Source organism: Neltuma alba, unplaced genomic scaffold (assembly GCF_004799145.2).
Source record: "Neltuma alba isolate B1F8T4 unplaced genomic scaffold, ASM479914v2 tig00011015_pilon, whole genome shotgun sequence".
Taxonomy (NCBI): Eukaryota; Viridiplantae; Streptophyta; class Magnoliopsida; order Fabales; family Fabaceae; genus Neltuma; species Neltuma alba.
In genome coordinates this window covers 1,886-20,526 of record NW_021635768.1, presented here as the reverse complement: position 1 = coordinate 20,526, position 18,641 = coordinate 1,886, and the positions used below count along the sequence as shown (strand labels likewise).

The 18,641-nt window shown below is 35.2% G+C and overlaps 4 protein-coding genes across 4 annotated transcripts; 2 read left to right on the top strand and 2 right to left on the bottom strand.

Annotated features, from left to right (window-relative positions):
• The first annotated feature begins 1,091 nt into the window (after positions 1 to 1,091).
• On the top strand, positions 1,092 to 2,925 carry LOC114760742 (60S ribosomal protein L30-like). Its single transcript, XM_028950034.1, has 4 exons — positions 1,092 to 1,201; positions 1,373 to 1,478; positions 1,942 to 2,043; positions 2,816 to 2,925. The coding sequence occupies exons 1-4, from the start codon at positions 1,181 to 1,183 to the stop codon at positions 2,920 to 2,922; spliced, it is 336 nt and encodes a 111-aa protein (XP_028805867.1). The 5' UTR covers positions 1,092 to 1,180; the 3' UTR covers positions 2,923 to 2,925.
• Positions 2,926 to 3,798: 873 nt separating this feature from the next.
• On the bottom strand, positions 3,799 to 4,991 carry LOC114760748 (uncharacterized; the record flags this gene model as incomplete). Its single annotated transcript, XM_028950041.1, has 1 exon — positions 3,799 to 4,991. A coding segment is annotated over one exon (1,164 nt), but the record flags the coding sequence as incomplete, so codon positions are not given.
• Positions 4,992 to 9,571: 4,580 nt separating this feature from the next.
• On the bottom strand, positions 9,572 to 10,816 carry LOC114760750 (uncharacterized). The gene has a single exon (XM_028950042.1). The coding sequence runs from the start codon at positions 10,814 to 10,816 to the stop codon at positions 9,716 to 9,718; it is 1,101 nt and encodes a 366-aa protein (XP_028805875.1). The 3' UTR covers positions 9,572 to 9,715.
• A 2,083-nt stretch (positions 10,817 to 12,899) lies between these two features.
• Positions 12,900 to 17,055, top strand: LOC114760746 (uncharacterized). Its single transcript, XM_028950039.1, has 13 exons — positions 12,900 to 13,045; positions 13,227 to 13,324; positions 13,444 to 13,530; positions 13,638 to 13,803; positions 13,915 to 14,004; positions 14,118 to 14,642; positions 15,015 to 15,157; positions 15,250 to 15,447; positions 15,568 to 15,658; positions 15,769 to 15,937; positions 16,562 to 16,672; positions 16,764 to 16,866; positions 17,021 to 17,055. The coding sequence occupies exons 1-13, from the start codon at positions 12,920 to 12,922 to the stop codon at positions 17,040 to 17,042; spliced, it is 1,929 nt and encodes a 642-aa protein (XP_028805872.1). The 5' UTR covers positions 12,900 to 12,919; the 3' UTR covers positions 17,043 to 17,055.
• The last annotated feature ends 1,586 nt before the right edge of the window (positions 17,056 to 18,641 follow it).

Sequence of the window (18,641 nt, the reverse complement as noted above, 5' to 3'; positions counted from 1 at the left end):
TATTATTATTATTATTATTATTATGATGATGATGATGATGATGATGATGATGATGATGATGAAAAGAAGATTTTTTTTTGGGTGCAGTATTAAATGTGAAAAAAAAATCCTCAAGGTTGATTAAAAAAAACTCTATTTGAACACCCTTAGTCCGTAATCAAATAGTGACTATGAGATGCATATAAAATAAGTGACTCTGTGTGAGTGATGATATCCGGATTAACTAACTAATCTCCTGGTCATAAGAGAGAGGGCATAATAGGAAAGAGACTAGGATTAACTATCCGGCAAGCATTGAGTGGCTAGTAAATAGACATATTCATGAAAATTAACTATCCATGCCGCATGCTAATATGCGCTAGTCGAGGCGCAAAGTATAATTTAAATATGGAAACAAAATCAAATGAATATGTGAACATTAATGGAAAAAAAATAGTTATTGTATTTTTGCCCAAAAAAATAATAAACCAAGATGGCATTAAATATTAAATAATATTAAAAGATTATAAAAACAAATTATATCAAAATTTTGTGCTCCACTCGTTTCTCTCAATGTTATTTTTTTAGTAAATATCTAGAATTTAGTATTATTTATTAGTTTATTAATTTAAATTGTATTATCAAGTTTAAAATATATAGCGCTGCTCTCATAATATTTTTTTCCATCAATATTTTTTTTTAAAACAAAAGTTTAGACGAGTTAGATCCCGGGAGCTCACTAGGGTCAGGATATACTTCCAGATTTAGAGAACGCTTATAGAAGTACTTATAGATCGCCCATCAACAAAGTTCTCATATCAGTAGCTGGATTTAAACTTACAACCTTATGAGTTATAAGTCAATTCTTTGCTAACTATACCAATTCTTGTTGGTAATAATGCTGCATCAGAAATATTGAGTTTTTGCCCCTTCATGTGGAAGTCTCTCCGGGTGCAGTTTATGACTTGAGCAAACGGAAGCCCAATAATTTCATTTTGGGTCAGAAGTGACCCAATTAATTGAGATGGTGGAACAACAAGCTGGGCTACAAATTGGGCCACGCTTTACTATGCTGGCCCAAGAAAATTATAAGGCTACATCCTCTCTTCCTCAAAAACCCTAGTCCCTCACCATAACCGCGTCCCTCTGCGCCTCTCGCCTCTAGGTTTTCTGCAGCTGCTCTCTCCGGGAGAATTCCACCATGGTTGCCGCCAAGAAGACGGCAAGTTTCTCCTTCTCTGTTTCCTTCCCTTCATGCTCGATTCGCTTTGGTTCTTAGTTCGCATTTGAAGCTTCGTTTCTGATTCACAATTTTCCGTGATTTTTTGATGTCTCCTTTTCACCTCTGTACAAGCGCTAAGTTGATGGCTTCTTTGTCTCTCTCTTTTTACAGAAGAAGACCCATGAGAGCATCAACAACAGGCTCGCTCTTGTCATGAAGAGTGGGAAGTATACTCTGGGTTACAAAACGGTCCTCAAATCCCTTAGGAGCTCTAAAGGTTCGAATTGTAACCAGAAGCTTTCTTTGATCCGGTTGTTCTTTTTCTACTTTGGCATTCACTAAAATTGGATTAAGTAGTCCTAATGTGGATGTTTTTATTAACATGCGATGTAAATGGAATTTCGTCGAGCCAGGCTGGGCTATTTAGAATGGGGTTATTGATGTGCTTGATGGGAAACGTTTCCTTTTAGGTCTTAAAATATGGATTGCTGGGGGATCTTAAAAGCCAAGTGTCGGTTGCATGGTGAAATTTCGAATTGCATTCGTTGTTGTCGAATCATTTTTGGGCATCTTCTTTTTAGATTCATTTTTTTAGATTAAAATGAGTTCATCTACAATCCGTGGGACTATAACCTGAGTTTCACTGTGGTGGATGTTGCTGTTGTTATCGGTGTTTTGCTACAAATATATACAATTTATACATAAATAATTAAATATTGTCTTTAATGTTCTATTGGCAGGAAAACTGATTATCATTGCCAACAATTGTCCACCTCTGAGAAAGTCAGAAATAGAGTACTATGCCATGTTGGCTAAAGTTGGAGTTCACCATTACAATGGAAGTGAGTTCTCAATTGCAAAGTTTTCTAGCTGATAATTGTCGGTAAATGTTATGTGTTTTGATGGTGTATCGGTTTTGTCTGTTTGGTAGTCCTCGTCTTTAATTCTATACAGTGGGGGCCATTGAAGAATCCGTGGAACCATATTAACTATAAATATTTGTGAAGCAATAGCCACATTACTGAGCTTTTGAAAGAAAAGCCAGTTCATCTTGGCACTTTGATTGTTTTATTTTTCTCTATATCTGCGCTATTAACCTTGGGGCTTAACACGTCTTTGGGCTCTTACTATCATGCTTTTGGTATCAAAATGATTGTGCATTTGCTCCAAGTTCACATGACGATCCAGCTTGAGCATGCTGACTTGAAAATAGCTGGCTGTTCTGATTTCTGCTACTCCAGGGAATTATTAAATTTTTTATGCCCTTTTGAGTCATGTTGCCCTTGCACGGTGATTTAAAAGCCGCCTTGAATGTGTTGTGGTGTGTAATAAAAACATTCACATAACTCAGGGTTTGAATGAAAAGTGGAGGATGTTTCCTATGTACTCTTATGTTTTATGTGATTCTCTTCGCTTGAAAGGACTTTACATTCTGTTGACTTGAGGGTATTCAAATTCTTTCAGACATGAAGTCATTTTACTTTGTGCTGTTTACTGGTGTGGTATATCTGTGTGTTGCCATGTGTTTAGATGTGATATCTAGTGTCCAGGGACAAAATGAATGATTCTGTCCCAGTAAAACATCTCTAATGAAGTTTTTTCTGTTTGTAACAGACAACGTTGATTTGGGCACCGCATGCGGCAAATATTTCAGAGTGTGCTGCCTCAGCATTATCGATCCTGGTACCTTGAGCTGTTTAGATCTAACATCAATATGGTGAAGGTAAACTTTGGTATTGCATATCGCTAATTGTGATATTTCTTTTTTCAGGTGACTCGGACATCATTAAGACGATGCCTGGCGAGCAGTAAGTGATTGTTGTTTTTGTTGGGTACGAGTACCGAAGTTGAGTGCTAGTCAAGGGTAGAAATTTCTGAGTTTTATGTACTAATTTTGTTTACATATTGAAGTTTCGTTGTTCCAATACTCTGCCATATATCGGTATCGAAGTGACTTTTTTTAGCAGGTTGAATTTGTGGTTTCAGTTCCTCTTTTTAGGGAAATTGATCTTGCGCGATTTGAACCATTCCTCATTCAATTCTTGTTTTTCCCTGTTTAACATCATTTTGTTTTGGCAATTAAACCGTCATATATTCAGTCCATCGTAAGAAACAACTGCAAGATAAAATGTAAAGATTAATTCCAGTAATTACAAAGCTTTTGAATTATGAAGAGGTATTTTTAATTAATTTGTGGGATGTTGTCGCAAGGTGGCTAAACTGATCAGAAGATTGGGAATTTTCCACAGATATGTGGTGTAAACGACTTTGGAAAATGTACAAGTTTTCATTATATTTTTTCAAGGATAGATGGATTGAATCAAACTATGAAGTTACTCAATCAAAAGGGTTGTAATTATTAGTGATATTTGGAAGTAGAGAAACACTGGTCATATTCAACAGATTATTTTAAAGGAAAATGAGAAAGATAGGACTAATCTCCTCTTTGACCGGGAAGAAAGGACTGATCTGCTCGAAAAGAAATATAGGACTAAAGCCTTTACGCACTGGTGTAGCTTTTGCGAGACATCGGTCTAACCAAATCTCGATAAATTCGACCACTCGGACGCTTCGATAAGTCTTCATCTTCAACAAGCAAATGTAGGTTGATTTTCAATAGCCTACCTTAATGGACCTTTTCCCTTTTATTAAATAAGCCACGGCTTCTGAAGCCTCCAAATAAAGTAATATACGAACAAGCCAATCCCACCCCAATCAAAGCAAGCATCCTCCAAGTATGATTACTTTCACTCTTCTCTGATCTCACTTCTTCTACGCTGAAACTCTGCCTGCTTGAATTTCCTATGATACCCTCGTCCACATACCCGTATCCCACGTACGCCCTATTCCCTTCCCCCACAACCACTGAGGTAGGAAATCTTTTTAAATCAAGGTTAATTTTGTCAAACACCGCTCCCTCTGTCCAGTTGTCTTCACTCTTCAAATACCACAGCTTATTCACAGGTGACACCACCAAAACGACGCCGTCACTTCGCAATGCGATGTCGTCTGCTCCCATCAAGTCCTCGTTTAGTTGCACCAGCCTCGCCGTCCCGTCGTTTGCATCAACCTTGAACATCTTGCCCGTATTGGATTGCACCACCAACAAATACCCCTTGCCGACGTAAGCAATGCCGTTCAGGCCGCAGGAACTATACGATGTGTGGCGGTCCACGGGATGGGCGGCGTATTGTGGAGACCTAGAGAATATCGACGCCTCTCCTTCGTCGTTCACTTTCCATATGTAGTTCCCAGCAGAGTTGGTGACATAGGCGTCTCCCTCGTCATCCACCGCGACATCGTTTGCGATCGCACGGTTGGACTCGCCGTCGTCGGAGTCTGCTGTGGGGAGGACGGAGAGGAAGAGCCGTTGCCGAGAACGTAGGTCGTAGGCTGCGAGGGCATTGAATGGAGGGAGAGGGTTGGCGGCGTGGACGACGGCGAGGAGGCGTCTGTTGATGGAATCCACCGAAAGACCCACGAAGGAGACGTTTTCGGGGAGGGATGAGTCGAAGATGAAGGTTTCGGCAGTGCCGGCGTCAGTGACGGCGACGATGGTCCGCTGACGGAGCGATCCTAGGAAGAATTGCTGGGTCAGAGGGTCCCAAGCAAGGCCTTCAGGGTAGAGATTTGGAAAGCGGAAATGGATTTTTTGGGGGCTTGCATCAGAAAGAAGAGAAGAAGCCAAGAATGAGACGCCAAAGATGAGGAAGAAGATGAAAGCGCGGATGGAGATTGAGGATAGATTTGGCGATGAGATTAACAAGGTGAGTTTGAAGTAAATGCGAGATCAGAGAGTCTTGTGGAGGTTGTTCGTTTGCTGCATTTCATGTGAGTTTGTTAAGAGAATTTATATGTGAAATTCGCCTTCAGGGTCTTATTAGATATCGTTTCTTGTCAAACAGGCTTCAACTTTTGTTTTTTGTCAAACAGGTTGCAGTCCGCTTCTCGCCTGACAATGTTTTTTTAAGCAGAAATACCGTTCCATTTTTTAATATTTTTTAATATAAAACTTATTTTATAATATAATTTATATTATAAAGTAAATTTTATAGTAAGAATAAGAGAAATTATTATTTTTTCACCTTGTTTCCCCTTCCCCATTCGCTCTTATTATCTGAACTTTTATGTTCTAATATACTACCTCCGGTCTTTAATAAAAGATTTTGTTTGATTTTTATTTTGGTTCTAAATATAAAATCTTAATTCACTTTATCTCTTATATTTACGTTTTTTTTTCCTAATATAGTCTTTCTAACAATAGTAGTTCTAACCAATAAATACACTTAATTAGTAAGGATATTTTAAGAAAAATAACACATATTTATTACAAATAACTAACTTAACTTCTTTTCTTAATATTCTCAAATTAGTCAATTAGCTCTTATAATTAAGATTGGAGATAATATATAGATGTGTATATATGTATTCCTCCAAAGAAAAAGAATATAAGAATATATTTTAGGAAAAATCACAATTAAAGATCCTGGAATTTGAAAAATACAGATAGCGACCCGTGACAACTTCACTTAAAGTTGTCAAAACCCATAGTGAAGTTGTCACGGGTCCCTATCTGCGTTTTTCAAATTCTAAGATCTTTTTTTGCGATTACCCTTATATTTTAATATATTTAGAGAATATTATCATAATATATTTAGAGAATATTCTAATTGGGCCCTTATGGTTTGTATATTTGCTAATAGTCATGCATTTGTTAAATTTTAGCTCTATTTGTGTCTTTGAATAAATGGAAATAGTCATCATATTTGGATTAATCATAGAAATGTGATTTTATGAAGTACAAGGTAAATAATTGGTAAGAATTTCATTTCGTAAAACTCATTTAATTTGGTGCTTATTTGGAGCTGATAAGCATATTTACATAAGTTGAAATATAACTTATTTCACATACTTATTTTGTATTCTATAAATGACAATTAAAAAGCTATTTATAAGTTATTTTAAACCAGAAAAAAAAATTAAAGAATGTAAGGCATGAGTAAAGGATATTTCTCTTAAAAATAGTGGCATCTCTTTATCATTTTATGTATAGTTGTAACTTTCTTCATTGTCTTCTCTCTTCTCGGTCTTCTCCTGGAATTCATAGTCACTTCATCAACTTCATTTCTTTTTCATATCCATTCACATTTTTCTTGCAAATCCAGTAATCGAAGTCGTAAAGATTCATCAAACAGTACAAAACAAAGCAATACAAATCATGATTCTTTCGTCTCTGGGCAAAAAAAAAAAAGACCGATTTTCCCGCGGTATAACGATGATCCTTACCCTTAGTAATTCTTCCCTGACACTTTAATTTTATCATGCAAAATTGTGAGTATTTTAAAATTAAAATTTGTGAGGGTCGTGCACAGGCTACATTGAACTTAATATCACTTTTGACTACACGTTTAGATGTATCAACCTCTTATTATTACATGGCATGGGTGATGAGAGCCAAGATCCTAATTACTTTTAATCAAGTTTCTATATAGATTAATTACATAGCCTTGCTAAAATCAACAGACATTAGTGGCTTTTGTTGCTTGGGCACAAAAAATTGTTACTACCTCCTGTGCTAAACATAAAAACTAGTTAGAGACACTATAACAAAATATATTATTTACCTCCCTCATTTATGTCTGTTCTAAAAAATAGAGGAGAAATATATAGTTTTTATGTCTGTTTACACAAAACAGACATTACTTCATGTCTGTTTACACAAAACAGACACAAAGTAACATCTATTTAATAAAAACATACATTAATTCACGTCTGTTTGGAGAAAACAGACATGTCTGTTTTCTCCAAACAGACGTGAATTAACGTCTGTTTGATATAAACAAACGTTACTTCACATTTGTTTTTAAAGAAACAGACGTGAAGGTGGCTTATTTTTTAAAAAAATTTGCCCTTATCAGCTTCATATCAGTACTGCCAGGCTAATTTAGTCACCAACTAGTGGCTAGCGCGCGTGGGAACTTTGATTTTTTGCTCTCTCCCTCTCATTTTCGTCTTCTACTTGTAGCAACCGTGAGCTACTCTGAAACTCTCCCTCTCATTTCAGCTCTCTCAAGGCCGTTATTCTGTAGCTAGTCCTCACTCCATTGTCGTCGTTCTGCAGCAGCTATAATTTTTGTGTTGTAGTAGCTCGTCACCGTCGATTAACAAGGCTGAAGCAGTGAAGTTCACACGCACAATAGCTTGCCGTCCTCCTCGTCTCTCTAGGCCGTGATACGCTCTAATTCGAAGGAAAGCCACAATAGTTTCAATCTACAGTGAAGGTAAGTTCATTCAACGGTTGTATTGTGGGTTTAATATGTTGTACGTGGGTTTGTGTGACTTGAGGAATTTTAATTTGATTTCTAAGGTTTCTGTTTAAATTTTTATTGAAGAATTGTGTTTAGATTGTTTAAATTTGTATATACTGATTGGGTAGAAAATTTAAAGATTTCAAACCTTGTTAATACTTGTTAGAAAAATAATGCATACAAGGTGTTTATCAAAATGCCTAAGAGAGATTGCATTTAGATAATTTCCTATATGTATTGAATTTAGATTAAGGATTGGGTATACATTAAATTATTAATGAAAAAAATTGCATTTAGATGGGTTGAAATTTGTTTACATTGATTGGGTAATGGATTTGAAGTTTGAAATCCCTATTAACTAACTTGTTTGAAAATCAATACATCAAAAGCGTTTGTCAAAATGTCTAAAAGAGAATTTTCCTATATGTATTGAATTAGAATGTTGATTACATTCAAGAGGAAGCTTTAAAAATGGGATGTTTATTAATTGAATAATGGATTTGAAGATTAAAAAGATTGTTATGTATTAATTAGTTGTCAATGGAAAGCTTTGTTCTAATAATTTTTGGATTTTTGTTATGTTATATGTAAAATCTCCACTACTTGTAAAAGTAATTTTTATGTCTTTTTAAATTTTAGGAATTGGCATGATGATATAGTCATTATAAGATGTGTTATGCTGTAATTTGAATGAATCGGATTCAATTGATATTATTAGTTTTGAATTTGGTTAATGTTCATTGGGACTGTGCTGAATGATAAAAATCACACTTTTAACCTCTATTTTACCCCAAAACAGATGTAAATTTACCTCTGTTTAACCAAAACAGATATAAATTTATGTATTTTTATCCAAAAGAAGACATGAATTGACGTCTGTTTTAGCAAAACAGACGTCAATTCACGTCTGGCTTAAGAAAAACAGATGTAAATTTATATCTGTTTTTGGAGAAACAGAAGTAAAAAAGTGATTTTTTTACTTCTGTTCAAAACAGATGTAAATAATACCATTATTCTCTTCTGTTCAAAACAGAAGTAAAAGGGGGGTACTTTTTATGTCCCTTCTTTTCATGTCCCCCGCAAAACAAAAGTAAAAAGTCATACAAAATAGAAGTAAAAAGTCTTCATTGTAGTAGTGAGATTTAGGGCCTGTTTGTTTATGTTCTTTGTTTTCTTATTCTTAAAACAATTTTATAAAAAAATTTTTAAAAACAAGTTTTGGAAACAAAAAAAAAACTTTGTTTGGAAAATGATTTTTAAAAAATCACATTTGAAAAAAATATATAAAAAATCATACTTTGACAAATGATAGTTATCACCGGTAGTGATAAGTAGTAGGTGGTAGAGAAGAAGAGAAAAAGATTTCTCTAATTTTTCAAAAAAAAAACACAAAAACAAAAACAAGAAAACATGTAAAAGTTCTTTTGGTTTTCCAGTTTTTAAAAACATATTATTGTTTTTTTGCTTTTTAAAATAATTAACTAAAAACATATTGCCAAACAAGTTTTTTTGTTTTTCTATTTTTAAAAACAAAAAATTGTTCTCAAAACAAGAAACCAAACAAGCCCTTAATTTCTTAATTCACTTTGTCTCACAGTTACAGATAACTAATTTATTAGAAAAAACAATATTTATTTATTATAAATAGCCAATTTAACTAATTTTTTTAATATTTGTAAATTAGTCATATAATTTTATATCAAGGACTGAAGATAATATTATTTGTACCTCTTTTGTCATGTGGAAAATGACCAAGGCGACAAAGAAGATGAGCAGAAGGGCGGGAACGCCTCACATATGATTAAATTGTGTAAATGATTTTGAGAACATGTTTTATGTCCAAGTGTTTTTATTTGTCTGTTGGGAATAGATGGGCTTGAATCCATATAGCGACTCAATGAAAAAGACTAGCTGCAGGCATATATACCTGGCACTTGAAAAAACTTATGTTATATATATATATATATATATCCAACAATAGTTTCCTTGTTTTCTTAAAAAAAAAATATAAATGCAGGACTAAAACCCCATAAATAATTAAAAAAAAGCATGAATTTTCGGGGTACAATAGACCCTATCACATAAAATATAACTATAGTTCATGCTTCGTAGAATATTAACGAAAGCGAGAATACAACTTTAGAAGCCTGACCAGTCCTCTGATACATCCATAAAAATCCAACAATATTTATTCAGTTCTTTAAACTTAGTTAACCTTTTCTCCCTTATTAACAAGCCACGACGGCTTCTGAAGCATCCAAATAACAAAGAAAGCCAACCCTGTCCCAATCAAAACAAGCATCCTCCTCATTTGAATACTTCTATTTTCCCTCTTTGATCTCACTTCTTCTATGCTGAAACTCTCCCTCCCTGAATTTCCCATCATACCCTCCTCCACATTCCCATATACCACATACGTCCTATTCTCTTTCCCCACAACCAATGAAGTAGGAAATCTTTTCAGATCAAGGTCTATTTCGTCATACACTTCTCCCTCCATCCATCCATCTTCACTCCTTAAATACCACAGCTTATTCACAGGCGACACCACCAAAACGACGCCGTCACTTCGCAACACGATGTCGTCTGCCACCATCAAATCCTGCTTCATCTGCACTAACCTCGCCGTCCCGTCGTTTGCATCAACCTTGAACATTTTGCCCGTATTGGATTGCACCACCAAGAGATACCCCTTGCTGACGTAAGCGATCCCATTCAGGCCGCAGTAGCTATGCGGTGTGTCGCTGTCCACTGGATGCGCCGTGAACTCCGGAGACCCCGAGAATATGGACGTCTCTCCTTTGCTGTTCACCTTCCATATGTAGTTCCCTCCGGAGTTCGTGACGTAGGCGTTCCCCTCGTCATCCACCGTGACGTCGTTTGCAATCGGACGAACGGATCCATCGTCGTCGGGGAGGACGGAGAGGAAGATTCGTTGCCCAGAAGTTAAGTCGTAAGCGGCGAGGGCATCGAACGGAGGGAGAGGCTCCATGGCGTGGACGGCGGCGAGGAGGCGTCTGTTGACTGGATCCACTGTAAGACCCAAGAAGGTGACGTTTTCGGGGAGGGAAGAGTCGAAGACGAAGGTTTTCGCATCACCGGCGTTGCTGACAGTGGCGATGATCCGTTGACGGAGGGATCCTACGAAGAATTGCTGGGTCAGTGGATCCCAAGCAAGGCCTTCTGGGTAGAGATTCGGGAAGCGGAAGTGGATCTTGTGAGGCTTCGGATCAAAGAGAAGAGAAGTAGGAAAGAATAATGAGATCCCGAAGAGGAGGAGGAAGAAGATGAAAGCGATGAATGACATGGTGGGCTGGAGCTAGAAGACTGTGATAAGAAGGTCGCGTTGACTCGTTTGTTGCGTTTCAGTAAGATGGTTTAAGAATTTATATGCGAAATTCTGGGTTGGCGGATATGACAGTTTCTTGTCAAAGAGGCTTCAATTATGGCTTCTTGTCAAACAGGTTCAACTACTGATTTCTTGTCCGCCACTCATCTAATTATTTTCTCATAATTTTTAATTTTTTTAAAGTATCTTTATAGATACTTATTTAACCATAATTAAGTAGACGAAAAAGAAAGGTAGTAAGAAAGATAATTATGTTGTTTTAGGAAAAATATATCACATTTTTTATAATTAACTAACTTACCTAACTTCCTTAATCTAATCAAATTAGTTAAATGGATCTTATATTAAGAATTCAAAGAGTGTTTTTTTTTTGACATTTCTTGTCTGATAATTTTGTTAGTCCGCGGTCCACAGATGTATCTCTCTCCGTAACTATGCTCGTTTTCTACTCTTATAAGAACTTTTTAAAAATATTTTTACATAAATTGAGAGAATTTTTATCATGTATTTATTTTGTATACTGTAAAATTATTTTTAAAATTATAGTTTAAGTTTTACTTAAACACCCCTTAATTGAGGACACTGTATTTACTTTGACGTGATGAAATTTACAATTACCTGTCAAGTTCTAATTCTAAATCTAATTATAATTGCACCGTTGTAATTACACTGTTTATTCATTTAGCTCAAATTCTAATTTAAAAAGGAAAACAATTGTCTAAGTTTTTTAAAACACATGTGATCGAAGAATTTCATATAATATAGGGAATAATATAATAATATGGACTGTTAATATTTTTAATTGTAAAAATAATATTATTCTGATTTTAAACTTTTAAGGCAACTTTCACTTTTGCAAATTGTTTAAAAAATTTTTCTAAACAAATTTACATCTTAACCTTTATTTTATAGTATTAGCAGTTAACCCTTAGTTTATAGCACAAATAAAACAGGCGCATGGAAGAAAACACGGATAACACCCAACATTATGTTATGCTCATTTTACTTTCGATGTGTGGACTTCGGTATCGTATTTTCTTCTTACTGAAAAATAATAACTCACAATATAACTGTGTGAATTCAAATGAAAATTTTATTTTCGAGGCATTTAAATAATCTGAAGCATGGACAACACAAATAATTTATTAAAAATATGTGGGTAAAAATAATTTATTAAAAATATAACGTAAAGGTATAATTCAAATCCAAATAAAATTTTAAAAAATTATTGATCTTAATATACTCTTCCGATTCTTAACATAAGACATAATTAATTAATTTGAGTAAATTAAATATATTAGTTAAACTAGTTCATATGACATACTTCTTCTAAAACATCCTACGCTTCCTCTTCTACTTGATCATTGTTGAGAGAGTATCATCGGGTTAATTTAAAAAAAATGATAAAAATGTGAAATAGATATTATATATAGGACCAATATCAGCTTCTTAATTAGATCTTATATTAAGTATATGAGGAGTAATATAAAATGCACAGAAAAATCACATAATTAGCAATCATAAATTGTGGGACTCAATTGAGAGCTTGCATGATGCCCATGCCATCTAGTTTTGAATTTTAAAACGGTGAAACAGAACCAATTTAAAATATTATGGATAAAAATATTTATTTTTAAAATATAAAAAGAGTAACAATTTTATTTCCCAACAGTCAGGAGGTTCTCGAAGTCGAAAGATGCGTCGTAACTATGGGTGAAGCAGTCGCGTCGTATCGTCGGATAAAAGCCCCCGAAAATCCCTATTTCCCAAATTAGTTCGGAATTTCAAAATTTCCACTTTTCTTTACATTTCGGTCCCTCCCGCCAATCCTCCATTGAAGGAGGGAACAGTGTGTGTTAAAATTTCACGGTAGATATAATCATATAAATCTGAAATTTCATATTCTCTCTCCATCTTTCCCTGTAAGAAAGAAAGAGCGATACTTGTCTGAAGCCCAAATTTGTGGGAGACATCTCCTAGCTCGCTTTTCTTGTCCAGCGTGTCCTTTCTTACTGGTCTGTCAAACCCTGGGCTTTTTCTTTAGGCTCTTGTTGTACCGTCATGGAAGTCTTGGCTCCGCAGCAGCTGAAAGTAGCCAATGAAGTGAAGAAGCGAACTCAGTGCCCAGGAGTTCGAGTCATCGGTGGCCGAATCTATGATTCGGAAAACGGGGTCTGCTGTCACCAGGTATATTGGATGAAGATTTGTAATTTTCTATATTCTTTTCTTCGTTCTTTAATCTTCTTGCAGTTCTTTAATCACGGGAGTAAGTGGGGTTAGGTTTCTTAGTCTAATTATGGAAATAGGTATATTTAGTTGTAGCATCAAGTTCATTTCCATGATACGTTATTTGTTTTCCATGTTGAAGTGCCGTCAAAAAACCAGGGATTTTGCTGCTTGGTGTAAGAATTTGAAAGGGGAGAAGCTTTGTACCATTAAGTTTTGCCACAAATGCCTCCTGAACAGGTTAGCTTCGTTGGTAACATACAACGTGTGTTTTCAGAAATCTTTTGTTTTCATAGAGTGCGAAGGTAAAGTACTTTATGTAACCTTGCAAGCTGAGCTCTAGATTTGTGTTGAATTAGATATGGAGAGAAAGCTGAAGAGGTGAATGTGTTGAACGATTGGAAATGTCCTAGGTGCAGAGGCATCTGCAATTGCAGCCTATGCATGTAAGATATTGATGATGTGGCATGTCCTGTTGCATTTTTTTGGTTTCTGTCCGACAGAATTCCATAATTTATGTCTTAGAAATTCTGAGATGAGAGTGATATTCCAGGAAAAGAAGAGGCCATCAACCTACTGGTCAATTAGTGAAAACAGCCAAAGCATCGGGTTTTTCCTCCGTGTCAGAAATGCTTGACGTGAAAGGTCCCGATAATATAACATCCGCCAATATTCCAAACGTTGTTGTTTCGCCTATAAAGGCTATTTCTTCCAAAAAGGCATGCTATTGTTCATCTCATTACTCTTATCAACTGTGTTGCAGCTGCCAAAGCCATGTGCTTAAATGGTTCATTGATCTCCTCGTCGCTCATATTTCATCCTTATTGCAGGATCTAATGATTGATCTTAATATTTCAAATTCTGATATGGAGGTTAAGAGTAATGCAGTTTCGCCTAAAATGCCATGCGGCTCAGGCAAGGTTTGATGGCTATTCTCTGTCTCAATTCTTCTTAGATCACAGACTAATAGCTCGTATACTTCACTGCATATTTGGGTTGATTTTTTATTTTTTATTTTTTTGGGGTCCCGTAGGAGCTTGTGGTTGCTCTGTCACCGAAACATGGCAAGGAGAACTCTCTAGACAGAAATAGTGGTTTAAACTCTCAGAAGGCATTGCCTAACTCTAAGAAAAGACCTAAAAAAACAAAGCGGGAAGGGCTAAAGGAAATACGTAATGGCAGCAGAGTAAATGATGCTTGCCAAAATGGGAGCACGAAAAAGGTTAAAACTTGTAATGAAGTTCCATTTGAGGAAACAAAACAAAACGCAACTGAGGATATCATTCAAGCAGGGAAGAAACGAAATAAAATGAAAGAGAGAATGAAGGTTTCTAGGACTTCAAATGACGTTTCCTTAAATTCTGATGAGAATGATGTGAAAGAAGAAATGAACAAACAGAATTGCGAAGACGGTGTCAACCCTCAGAATAAAGAAATGGACAAAGCCATCTCTTTGCCACCGGGCTCTCTTTTAACCAGTATACTAGACCTTGAATTGCCACCCGAAGATGTTGGTCATGCATTGCAGTTCTTGGAGTTTTGCACCGCTTTTGAGAAGGTATGTCTTGTGTCTGATTCTATTAGCTTTTGGGATAGAGGGTAGTTGTTGTCGGTATGATAGCACTGTAACAAAATATATCTTCTAAGTAGTTCACGAATCAAATGTATACTGTTAAGATAGTTCTTTGAAGGCTCTGCCCTTATAATACCAAATTGCGACAATTTCCTATGATTAATCAGATAGCATACAGATAGTATACAGGTCCAGTGTCAAGTTTATCTTTTGATGGATGTTCCTCAAAAATGCTGAAAGCATTCAAGGCAGCACATGATTCTCAATATGTCATTATATTAGCTTTGAAGAAATAATTTCTGTTTGGCATATTAATTATGCTGACTGTTTTGAATATTTCCTGTGGCCTACCGTCAGATTCTTGATATGAAGAAAGGAGAAGCTGAAGCCATCCTAGAAGAATTAATATGCATACAAAGTGCTCCCACTAGACACAAGACCTTAGTAGTTCAGTTCTATATCAGATTGTTGACTCTAATACTAAGTGAATCAGGAGATGGGTATGGGTGTATTTATTCAAGCTTTATTTTGGAAGGTCCTACTCTTTTATTTACTTGAATGACGTTTGACCATCTCAATCTCTTTGTTGCAGGTCTCCTTCCTTAAAATCGTTGAGCGGAAAACATTCATGGTGGGAAGCTCTCAGAAATATAATATCTGAATCTGATGTTGTGCCAAAAGCATTGCAGCTAGATAGTCTTGAAGAAGGAATTGATGGCTATTATAATTTGAATTTATCAAATAAGCTTAAGCTATTGAATTTTCTTTGCGATGAAGCTTTGGACACAGAGTAAGTAATCAGGAAATAATGAGACAACTATGCTATGATATGATCTCCCCCCCCCCCTTTTGTCCTTCTTATTGTCTTGGTTTTCTTTGGAGTGATTTGTAATTTACAAAATCTGTCCAGGACTATAAGGAGTTTTATTGATGAGCAACACTCAAAATTTGCTGAAAGTGCAAAAGAAGCAAAAATAAAAGTTGCTGCAGCCAAGGAAAAGGTAGTGTCATACTTGATTGGACATCTTTTGTGGTTGTATTTTATATATATATATATATATATATATTTCAAAAGTTGTTGCCATATTTTTTGGATTTATTTTATCTGCAGGAAAGAAGTCTTAAGCAAAAAATGAAGGATGACGTGGCTAGAGCCATTATTGCGAACAATGGTGCTCCCCTTTCAATTTCAGAGCATGAAGGTCTTGTTAGAGAGATAAAAAGTGAGGCAGCTCGTGCTCATGCTAAGATGCTTGAGGCAAAAGGCCTGATTCCTAAAAGTATGTTGTGTTTCATAAGATTTTGTGTTCATACCATTTTCCAAAGTTCATGCCCACCCAAAGGCCTCATTCTTCCATCTTTGGTCAAAGTTTGGGTGGGTGTGCATGGATCTAGAATTTTAAGATCATCCAAGTTACAATATAGTAATAACTAACGCAAACAAATAAGATAAATTAAGATGCTTATAGTTTTAACTTAAACTAATGGTGTGTGACAAACACCTATTGGCATCCGATCATACTCTTATTCTTCAATTCACAACTAGTATTCTCCTTAAGTAGTTTTTTTTACCAAATAAAAAGATAATTGGTCTTGAATAAGTAGTTTCCAAATTATTTTCTGTTGATTGAGACATAAAGCAAGATGATTTAGTATGAGTGTTCTCAGATTTTCCATATTCTTATTGGATATGTGATTAAAATATAAACCCTATTTTAACCATCCACAGTGGGGCCGAATTTAGTAAGTTAACAGTGTGCTTAAAAGAGGCAAAAAGAGAAAAATGCATGTAAATAAAACTTCTTTCCGTCTTGCTAGAGAGTAGGGAATACACGTAGTTAATGAATATTTCCATCATTTTATTGTAATGACTGGTTGTTTTTACTGTTACTATAACTACACAGTGAAACAAAGATCTGATGCTGTCCGAACTGAACCTGTGCTACTGGATAGTTGTGGCCGGGCATTTTGGAGATTAAAATGTTATACTGATGAATATGCCGTTTTGTTGCAAGGTAATTTTTGATTTGTGCTAGTTTAAATTATGTGCATAAACCATTACGGTTTGGCATCTAGCAAAATTTTAAAAGATTTTGGCATGCACAGAAATTGAATTTCAGGATAAAGATGCTGCAGCAGCAGCAGATGAGAGGTGGTTTGTTTATGGCACTGAACAGAAGCACGATATTGAGGCGTACATTTCTTCAAGGTGAGCTCATTTATTTTTCAAACTAAATTGTTCTAATTGCTTAGATATATTGTTCTCGTTGTTGGAGAGGCTATGTTTGTTCGGGGACATGGTTGTAATGATTACTATATGATAACCCGAGCTTAATATATATGATTTTTGTCATTGATTGTAGGGCTAAAAGACCTAGAATTTGAGACTTTGTTGCACCGTTCCAAGTGAAAGAAGTGAAGCAAATATGCAGGTTTTTGTATGGTTGGTAATACTTGATCTGGATTTTGTTGCCATACTCTGATATTCTCCATAACTGCTTCTTGTTTAAAGTACATATCCATCTGGGAAAAGGTTGAAGTGGTACTGCTAGCTAGTCACTGATAACAAGATAATTGCATCATTTATGGTTAAGCTTGGATATGGTGAAACTGAATCGTAGGTAGATTTTCTATTTCCTTATTAGGTGTCCCCAAAGGGACTTCCATTTACATTTCTTGAGGTGTACACGGGAATATGGATTCTCTCCATATTTTTTTTATCAATACTTCTCTCTGTACGTAATTTATTTTGTTTATTTAATTGTCGATTTGGTTCAACACTAGCTAACTGTAGCAAACTAAATGCACTATTCATTTAATTACTACAATAAAGAAGCATTTTGATCTTGTTTTCATAAGTATTTAAGTGATAACAATAAATGAGGCTGATACTGACGTTAAGTTTTTTATACTTCTTCCCAGTGGAGCGAGAAGCCAGGAAGATAGTGAAGATATTGTTTCTCATCTTTTGCTATATTCAATGTAAGCTTTCAGTTAATGATAGAAACATGAACCACAGGTGTGTAGGTATATCTTTTGCAATGTAATTACAAGCTATAGTGTTTGTAATATCAACCTGTGATTATATGTAATTGTAGGCATCAAATGGACAATTCCTTGTACCTATAAATTGCATCTAACTGCTTGAATCTACAGGACTAGATATAGATTTCTTACTTTGCTTGAAGTTTAAGGAATGAGTCGCTTGCATGATAGTTTGCTATTATTTATTGTATTGATATGTTGATGGATTGATGTTTCTGAATTTATTTTGCATATAAATAAACACATGCGTTGCTCGGAAGGTTCCGTCAACTTCATTCTGGGCTTCGTGTTCTTGGATACTTCTTGTGATCGAACCTTGAATTTTATTAAAATCTTAGACTGATAATTTAAAATTTTTAATCTTAATGGATGAATTCCTGACATTTTTTTAAACAAAGTATATTTCTTTTAGAAGGGGAATCATATATTTTGTTTCACAAGACATTAATCAATTAATTTTTTGTTTCTAAAAACATTTTTATTAATTTTTTATGTCCTGCTTCTAGACATGGGCTAAAAACGCAGCCCAAATAGTTCTAAGTATTTATCAGGCCCAAAACTACAAAAAGTACTTTTAAAAGTGTTTTTATACAAATTAAAATAAAATTCATCTCACATATTTATTTTTAGAGAAAATAGATTTGTCAGTCCTTGTAATTTCGTTGGATTTTGAATTAGATCCTTTTAGTTTTATTTTTTTTTATTGATCCTTATACTTTGTTCTGTTAAAGCTATAGATCCTTCTTTCAATAAATTCTCAAAATACCGTTAGTTGGTTTCTCTCCCCCGTTAAAAGCAGGTGGCTCTTTATCGTCAGCCATAACCAGTTCGATGATGATGCCGAGAAGGAGACCTCTTTCTTCAAGTGGTCTGCTTTTTCATCAATATCAGCGTGTCGCTTCTATGTTGTGGACGTCGATACTAATGAAGGTTATGTGC